The sequence below is a fragment of the Montipora foliosa genome, chromosome 5 (genome assembly GCF_036669935.1).
Source record: "Montipora foliosa isolate CH-2021 chromosome 5, ASM3666993v2, whole genome shotgun sequence".
NCBI lineage: Eukaryota > Metazoa > Cnidaria > Anthozoa > Scleractinia > Acroporidae > Montipora > Montipora foliosa.
The window spans coordinates 26677157-26687156 of record NC_090873.1 but is presented as its reverse complement, the minus strand read 5'-3'; the positions used below and the strand labels follow the sequence as shown (position 1 = coordinate 26687156).

Genomic DNA, 10000 nt, shown 5'->3' with positions numbered 1-10000 from the left:
TTGATAAAACCAAATTTTTGTACATTCAAACATCCTTGACGAAACGCTTCAGAGACTCGCCGGCCGGGAGTAATTTTGGCAAACGTTGCTTTGAAAATCTGGGATTTTACACGTTTCCACAGCAGATGCGCCGCTTTCATCCTTACCAGTTTTCTTTTTTCGATTCTTTCTTTAGCCTGCCTTTCACAAAAAAGATCTTCTTTACCCAACGGATCGAAAAATAGTTTCGAAGCCACGTTAATTACAAAATAGATATTATCCGATTTAGTCTTAGGTACAACCTGAAATCTTAGCTTGGCTTAATCTCCCTATTCCCATGGAAAAGTTTACACATGAAACGCTAAGTTCTTTTCGGTGATTCTGTGATAAATTCCTGAGAAAATTACAATTGACAGCCTCAAGGTTCATACATAGTGTTCAACTTCAGTGGCCATAAATTAACTCACCGCTTATGTTTTGTCATCATCTTGGCAAAATCATGAGGTGCCCCGATCGACCCGGTTATTAACACCCCTGTTAGTTTATTAAATTAAACAGTACTTTTTATAGTTGATAAGCAACTTCAACTGAGTAACTACACAATATGTGTCGGTATTTGACCGGTAATATTTCAGAAAGTCATTTTCATTCATTTAGAAACTTATAAAAAGAAATAACTTACGGTTTTGCTCCGTGGAGAGGGTCTTTTACCGAGAGCCAGTCGCTTATTTCAATTCCTTGGGAGCTGCAGGCTATCTTAATTTATATATGTTAGTTTTCTTGATATGTGAGTTTGCCAATTTCACTGAGTACAAATTGACACAATGGCATGGGGCACTTGACTTAACAGCTCACGGGCACTCAGTAATTAGGCCTGTCAAAAAATTTCATACTTAACTGACCATTCCCCCAAAGTGCTTTTCAGGGCCAATGAAACACAATCAATGAAACGACAGAAAAACAACAACACGGTTAAAAATCACAAGTGGCCGGAGGCAAACCAAATGAATTGACTGGTTACACGTGGTAATAACGGGTCTTGGAGCCGGGATCTCCCGATCTTAAGGCAAGTGACCTAACCACTGGGTCACACTACGGTACCTCCTGCAACCTTAGCAAAATTAGTTTATCGAAGCCATGCGCCCTTTCAGGATAATTTGAGCTCACTCTGGCCCGGTTCAGACGCCACTCGACTTATGTGCCGAACGTAATTTAGTTAAGTCCGACTTTGGAACGACATTGGCGCGACATGTGATCCAGACATCATACCGTACATCTTTATTTACCCTCGGATTTTAGAGTAGCTTGGTGTAGCTAATATCTCCGAGCATTTACCCTCCCAACCATGATACACCACAGAAGACAGACCACAACACCGGGAACTACCTGCCCTACTCTTTGCGACAAGTGTGCGGGTTCTTTTACGTCCCACAGGATTATGAACATTGAAGGGTTGTGAGACGGGACCTCCGGCTTATCGTCCTTATCCGAGAAGACTAGAGAGTCTAATCATTTGCAGATGTAATTACAAAGGCAGCACTTTCTCCTCAGTTATTTAAAGAGCCTGTATGTTGGTCCGGCCGGGGTTGAACTCACGATTTCCCGCGTGGTACTGTGTGTCGAGCCTAATCTTTATTTCACTTGGAAGAAAGAGAAAGGCCTGGGTCCGATACCATATTTTCGCGCTATAATTCAGCGTTCAAGATGGTGGCTGTGAAGGAGAGCGTAGCCCTGATTAGAAATTTTTTTTAAACGTAAAAAACTAAACTAGCGAGCAGAACTCTGCGACCTGTATCTGTGAAACGTGTTTATTCTCCGACGAGTTTCGTTTAGCGAACGCAGACTTCTTCATGGAGTTTTACAATTATAATAAACGTCTATATTTAAGCCATATCTGATTGCACGGTTTTAGCTAAACTCGTGGCCCCAAAACATCGTTTCTTACGCCTTGTTCTAATATATCACAGCTGCGCCTGTTACTTTTTGAAAACACGGTCAAACCTTAATGTTTGTGGCCGTCATTTTTGCCATTAGATATGTCTTAAATACAGTTGTTTATGTATTAATGAAGACGTCTAAGTTAGCTAGACGAAACGCGTTGGAGAATAAACAAGTTTTACAGAGACAGACGCAGAGTGCTGCTCACTACTAAGCTAAGTTTCTTTTAACATTTAAATTAAACAAAATCAGCAATATTTGGTCAATTTTTTTTACAGTTTACACTCTTCTAGGTCCTTTGCTGCCATTGTCTCTATGTCGTTAAACTTATATAAGGGCGTGCGCAACAAGTTATGCATCTGGTTCTGCACATGAGGAGAACACCGTATGAATCACCCGCTGCTCCAATGTCGAATAATGCGACAAATCCTGTGGAACTTAACGTTTTTGCCGCACCAAATTAAAACTGCCGTACCAAACTGATTCGGACGCCGCTCTTTTGCCGTACTTAATTCAGTCTTCAGTTAGGTTCGGCACATGAGTGGAGCATGCGCAGCGTCTGAATCAGGCCTCAGTTCTACGCCATTTGAAGCAAAGTTACTTGAGGTGTCACGCGAGTGTGTGGAAAATATGTTGTGTAATCATTTTCTTAAATTTTTAGAGAGTCCCAAGCAACGTAGCCAGCTAAGCAGTTGTTTTTAGGGCAGTCGTTGTCCTCCTTTCGTGGGAAGAAGGAGAGATATTAATTGCTCCCTAAAAACGACTCCGCGGTCGGAGACAAACAGCAAATGGGGAGCCGGGGTGGAGCAGTGTTGAAAGCACTCGCCTCCCACCAATGTGACCCGGGTTCTATTCCCAGGCTTGGTGTCATATGTGCATTGGGTTGAATTTGTTGATTCTCTACTCTTCTTCGAGAGGTTTTTCTCCGGGTATTCCGGTTTCCTCCTCAAGCTTATGGTTTGATATGAGTTGATTTGATCTCTGTACACTGTCTTCAATTAATGCCCAGCTCTAAATACAGTTGACACTTAAGGTTACAACTCCCACTGATGTCCGAGATTGCTGGCCCTAGGATATTTAACTTATAAATGTTAGGTTCAAAGTGGTTGTTATTGGCTCTGCTAACTGGTCAACGAACATAGACAATTCATTGCCTAGATATAAAGTTAACCATATGGACATGTCACTGAGGGAAAAAGTGCACCTTTTATCTACCTAGGCCTCAAAAACAGTCCAGATCAGTGAAACATCAGAAGCCTATTGAATTGGATTCTTTTGATCAGGAGCCTAATCTGTGTATTGTTCGTCATCTGAAAACATTTAGACTAGTTCGCATAGGGATGACCCTAATTAGGTATCAACTGTTGTTGAGTTTTCAGAAACCATTTAAACCTGTCAGTAAGGACACTATTTCCCAATGGATCAGAAATTTTTTAAAGGAGACAGGCATAGAGACATCCACAATGTTGTGTTGCAAGTTGAGATGGTTTGTTGCGCGTTTTACCACCTTCTTGCGCAACAAATTTAAGTGTTGCAAAAAGTAGATGTTGCTTTCACTTTTTGCAACATGAATTTTTGTTGGGCAAGAAGGTGGTAATACGTGCAACAAACAATCTCAACTTGCAACGCAACATTGTTGCGCGACAAGTTGCACGAAAAATGTTCCCCCGTATTACTGTGCCTTCAGACAGCAATGACGAGAACCAGGTTGCTGACCAGCGGTTTTCGTTAAAACAATGGTTTGCTGGGGTGCTCAGTCTCGCGGGCTCAGAAAACCTGGTTGTTGTTAGCCGTCTTCCATGCAGCTGTGTTTTGTGTCGTCACGCAACGCTCCTAGGTGACGACACAACTAGGTTGCAAGAAAGATACACAAGAAATACGTGCAGCACATCTTGATTTGCTTCAAAATCTCTCAATTATTTTAAGTCACGACATGCACTTACCCCGAAAAAAATCTTAGAGCGGTTTTCAATTGAGTGTCGAAAGGGGTGAAATGCAGATTAATGTTATAATTTAACTGTTGTAAAAGCCCAAAGCCTTTAGAAGTGCTAACAGTTAAGCCTAAATATTGTTTTGTGCCTCAGTAACTAGGCGTAAGGTTAGCACTTCTGAAGGGTTTGGCCTTTTTGAACAGTTAAATTATAACCTTAGTCTGCATTTTACCCCTTGTCTGCAGTCTGCATTTTACTCCGAACGCAAAATTTATGGTTTCTAAACTCGAAATTTCGAGTTTCGAAAGTCAAAATTTCGAGTTTGTAAACAGAAAATTTCGACGATGAAATGATATATGAAATGGATCATATACGAACTGCGGATATGAAATCAAGTGAAGCTATGATCTTCGCAGTTATGAACGGAATTTTTGCAATTGCGTAAAGAAGCCTGAAAAATTCAGGACTTCAACGTGGTTTGAACCCGTGACCTAGCGACACCGGTGAGACACTCTAACCGACTGAGCTACGAAGCCACTGACGTTGGGAGCTGGTCATTTGTGGGTTCGAATGTTCCCGTGAGGAATGAATCAACGATGAAATGATATATGGAATTGATCATATATGAACTGCGGATATGAAGTCAAGTGAAGCTATGATCACGTCAGTGGCTTCATAGCTCAGTTGGTTAGAGCGTCGCACCGGTATCGCGAGGTCACGGGTTCAAACCCCGTTGAAGTCCTGAATTTTTCAGGCTTCTTTACGCAATTGCAAAAATTGCGTTCATAACTGCGAAGATCATAGCTTCACTTGATTTCATATCCGCAGTTCATATATGATCCATTTCATATATCATTTCATCATTCATTCATTCCTCACGGGAACATTAGAATCCACAAACGACCAGCTCCCAACGTCAGTGGCTTCATACCTCAGTTGGTTAGAGCGTCGCACCGGTATCGCCGCGAGGTCACGGGTTGAAACCTCGTTGAAGTCCTAAATTTTTCAGGCTTCTTTACGTAATTGAAAAAATTGCGTTCATGACTGCGAGGATCATAGCTTCACTTGAGAAAATTTCGAGTTTGTCAACTCAAAATTTCAAGTTTGAAATTTGAAATGACGAGTAAAATCGTCTGGCGTTAGACTGAGTAATATACTAAGTCTGGCTGGTTTAAGCCGGTTTGTGTGTTAAAGGATTAAAAAGAAGTGTTTTTGTTTTTGGAGCTCGGAAAACCTACTTCAGTCATGCGTTATCGTTGCATCTGATTCAGTTTTGTCAGCCCTAAAATTAGATTTCTGATTCTGAAGCGTTTACAACCGCAAAAGACAGGTCAAGATATGAACTTCTTCCCACGTAAAAAAAAGCCGCGAAGACCTTGGGGACTTTGTGGCAAGGAATCAGGTTATGCTACGGTAATACGAGCAACAAAAACACCCTACTTATCTCGCAACATTGCTGCGAAACTAGTCGAAAAGCGATGTTGCGCGTTTTACATCCCACGCACAACCTGTCTCGCAACAAAAAAAAAATGCTAATTTTGTTGCAGAAAGTAGAACCTCTACTCTCTGCAACACGCTGCAGCAACTTGCAACACATTTTTTTGCTGTTGCTCGTATTAACGTTACGGTTAGAGAGGTTTATTTCTGTATTGCCAAAAATAAAAAATGCTAATTTTGTTGCAGAAAGTAGAACCTCTACTCTCTGCAACACGCTGCAGCAACTTGCAACACATTTTTTTGCTGTTGCTCGTATTAACGTTACGGTTAGAGAGGTTTATTTCTGTATTGACTCGGTGATACTCGGGAAAAATCCGTGTGCTCCTTTGCAGGAGTCGAACCTACGACGACCTTCCGATTACCAGTTAGGATGCTCTACCACTGAGCTGTAGGAGACTCGTTGGAGCCAGGCCGTTAAACTAGGTTCATGTAATTATTGTCCCGCGATTCTTCTATAGCTCAGTGGTAGAACATCTGAACTACATTGTAATCGGAATGTTGTGGGTTCGACTCTTGCTAAGGAGCACTTGGATTTTTTCCGAGTATCCAAAAGACATTGAACATCGAAAAATAAATCGCTCCGCGGGTGTCATTCACCTGGGTTAAAGTGCTTCTATGGTAAAAAAATCCACTTCCATTTTCCTTCAGATTTTGAAAGAGTGTTTGCTTGACACCTGACTGGCAAAATCTTGCGCGTGGAATTTTATCCAAAGGCTGTTTTCTTTAAGTGCCAATTAGGATTTCATTGTCCACTATTATTCAGGTTTCAAGGCTGACCGATTGGACCTCAGATGTTTGGATCGAGGATAAGATGACGTCAAAGACTCACTAGCTTAAAATTGCAGCAGCTTATTATACATGCAAAACAATAGTTTCAAAAGTCTGAAAGTTCGAAACTCCCGTGCTGCATATTAATGTAGGCGAGTGCACACGCATAAAATGATTGTATTTTTATACTAGTGAGTCTCTGACGTCATCTTATCCTCGATCCTGCTCTCTCAAGATTTTAAAATTAGTAATAGCGGCCTATTGATTAGGAAAATTTCAGTCAAAATAAACAGGTGTCTTTTTGAAATGAAGGCTTAAAACTTCGGTCACTTCGTGTTCACTAAACATACGCATGCAAAGAAAAAGTAGCATTGATTTTTGGTCATAGTAGCACTTTAAGAAAAAGCAGAAAAAGCGTCATGTTTTGCTTTTCTTACAGTCCTGGTATAAGTAGCAGAAAGCTTCAGAAACCAATTGTACCCCGAATTTGCAAAATCAATTTGTTTTGCCCTCAAAATGCTAGTTGATACCTAAAACCCAGGGATAGAGGGGAGCTGTGAGAGATACAGTTCATCTTCGTTTTAGGATTCCAGGTGACATAATAATATACACTAGAAGCACATGACTTTGAAGCGTGTAACTTGCAACTCTTTTGCTTGAAACAAAGCTGGGGATTTTAGTCCACAAATTTTATGCCCAAATATGGACAAAAATAAGATCGAAGCTGCGCGCGAGGGAAAATGCGCGCGCTGCGTTGAATTTTTAAACTTAAAAAACCCCAACTCTGAACGAGAGTTAAGGACGGTGCCTACTAATTCAAAGCTATTTTTACGCGGTTTGCTGAATATGCGGGAAAAGCAGATCTTAACAAGTGTCATTGAAATCCAAAAAGAAAATTGAAGGTAACCACGCATTTTTCGAAGATACTTAATCATCAATATTTGTAAAGAGCCTTAAAATACAAAGCAAAGTATGACGTTCTTTTACAAATTGAAGCTTAATTATCTCGGAAAAATGCGTGGTTACCCCCAATTTTCTTTTTGGATACCAAGATCACTTGCTAACTTCTAATTTCTCCGCATACTTTTGAACCGCGCAAAAGTATCTTTGTGTTAATAAGGACCACACATAGGAAATTCGAGTATCTCGAGATGCGCAGAACGTATGCGCAACAACAATAGTAGGCACCGTCCTTAAACGCTTCGAGGTCATGAGCTTCTCTATACATTTAATATATGGTCCCGAGGGAAACAGTTAGTTTAAATTTGTTCTCCCGAGAGTCCTGATGCTCCCGAGGAAAACACCAGGCCACGAGGGAAAACAAAACTATGTAGTTACCCGAGGGACGACAGAAACTAAGTGCTTTGCTATATATTATGCAGTGCTGTTGTATCCGGCGCTGGCAACAGCTGCGGAATTGTATCCAGGTGGGGATACATTTGAATTTGATCAGGAACATGACCAAGAATCAACCTATCAGAGTTCTCGTTTTTTTTTATTGTATATAACAATGCTCAATGAATGACGAAACAGTGGTCGCTAATTCTTGTAACAATTCAAATGTTGCAGGTGATATAAATGATTCCAGTCGAAAGATGAAGCAGATCTGGCCATAAATCACTCAATGCATGCTCCTGAGTTAATATAGTTTTAAGTCAGACGTGCAACATTAAGAACGTTTAACCTGGTTTTGAAAGGCCCGCGTGTAAACACGATGTATTCGATTTATCGCAGCGGAACTGAGTGAATCTCCTAAAACAATTCCCGAAGGAATTTTCAGTTTGTTGTCTGGAGTTCTGAGCACTGCCTTTTCAAGAGAACGACGATCATTGAATACATCCCTACTCGTGATAAGAGGTTCTACGCCTATCTTTTGAACCAAATGACCCATGTAGGCATCCTCTACGGGAAAGGGCGTGTTTGCTTTCGACGCATTCACTACATCTAAAAACAGGTTTCGTGAGAAAAGATAAAACGGCCCCCGGCAATAGGGAGGGAAAACTTGATGGGGGAAGTCTTTCTCACTGACATACCATGGACTTCGGACATTGCGCTTAACTGGTGCCTTTCTTATAACAAACCCCGCGTAGACTCTTGCGGGCGTTCTGGAAAACCTCTCTAACCAAGAAGCAAGCTCTGGTATCTTAACATAGACATCGTGGTCTGCTTTTACTATAAAATGTGGCTTCATCTCTAATCTTGTTACCCACTCAAAAGTAATTAATAGTTTATCTACTAAGCCACGGTAAGTCTCCTTTAAATTCACTCGCAAAATGTCCCGGTGGACTTTTGATTCTCCTTTGACTATCTCGTCTACGTTATGGCGCCCGTTGAATCCCATCAAAAAGAAATATGCAATATTGATGAAGTCATTGGAAGTGGAATCAGAACTAATAGTCCCAAATGTCCAAGATGATTGCTTTGCCCACGTCTGTCTTAACGTATTTCTCTTGTTAAACTCAGACGGGACCGTGTTAATGATAATTAAAACAGTTGTGTTTCGCGGCATTTCTGGCACAAGAGTAAACACAGAATCATGGTCTCGTTGTTGAGCTGTTTGTATGTCGTGGTGAGCATGTGAAGTCGTAGTGGTAACCTGAGTACTTCTCCGCACAGGTGAGTCGACGTTGACTCGTTGTTCAGTTGGTTGTAGCTCGAGGTTAGCATCTGATCCGAGGTGTGAAGCCCTAGTCGTAAACTCACTACCTCTCAGCATTGATTGAGGTGGAAGCAATATGGCGGCAGTTATCAAGGTTACGAGTAACACGAGCAGCTTAGCCGTGACAGCGAAGCGTTTTCTGACTGCCATCTTCGGTTTATTTTCTGTAGAAAATAAGAACAAAAAACTTTATTGATAGGAGATGGAAAAACTTCGCTTGAAAGGCTGGAAGAGAACCTCTGTTTAAATAGACTTCGAAGTGAAGAGAAACAAGATCTTTTTGGATTTGCTTTAATTTCTCAGCTTGGAGTGAATATAATTTCTGAGAGGAGTATTCTTATTTTGCTCACTCATGTTATCGGCCGCCATTTTGCCCCAAAACAAACAAACAGGAGACAAAAAGAAAACGAGGTGCTTCCGTGAAGCATACACTGGGTTGCCTGTGGTACGTGTCACAGAAAATCAGAAGGCACTGAATTGTGTGGTATTGAACTACAGCATTCCATTCTCTGAAGAATAATAAATAAAAGAGAAGCGAGAAACATTGGCTTCTGGGCTGACATGTTGATAATTTTCAAGTTTCCTCACAACTTCTTTTCACCACAAGTTTAAGCGTGCCCTCTGAGCATCTGACAGCTTTGCATTACTAAAGTTCACTGAAGTTAACCCGATCCGGCGGGGTTAGTATCAGGATGGGAGACCAAAACAATATACCCCTCGTAAAACAGAAGCATCGGACCGAAAATACTATTAACGCTAGCAAATGCGAACTCAGGAAGGTACAGATTTTGTTAGCATGCTTTATGCAAAACAAATATTGATGTAAAAGTAAATAACTATTGATACACAGTTTTTAGAAAGAGCAGAAGGAAGTTTCCGGGACGGTCGATCGAGAATAAAATATTTACGCCATGAAAACAACATTAATTTTGAACCGTGAATATAGAATATAAAAAGTTACGATCTGCGACAAACATTTTGGGAGATTTTTGCTACGTTCAAATAAATCGCAAAATCGAAAGTGACATGGCCGGAATTCAGCGGGTGACGTGATTAAGTTACCGCGGCATGTTTACTCGCCAAACAGTGAAGCATCTGTATCAAATGATGGCAAGATACCGGGTTTTTGTAAGTTTCTTTTTCTTTCAAGTGTTATAAAGTTTGACCATGAAATAAGCGAAGTCAAAACAAAGATCACAATCGCCCAACTCTTAAGGTTGACAATTTG

The 10000-nt window shown here is 40.9% G+C and overlaps 1 protein-coding gene across 1 annotated transcript in view; it reads right to left on the bottom strand.

Moving 5' to 3' along the window:
* Positions 1–7223: 7223 nt before the first annotated feature.
* LOC138003826 (uncharacterized) overlaps positions 7224–10000 on the bottom strand; it is a 19303-nt gene continuing 16526 nt past the window's right edge. Inside the window, exon 5 of the mRNA XM_068850089.1 lies at positions 7224–8936. Within this exon, the coding sequence (XP_068706190.1) occupies positions 7783–8936 (1154 nt within the window). The 3' untranslated portion in view covers positions 7224–7782. The remainder of the gene's footprint in view (positions 8937–10000) is intronic.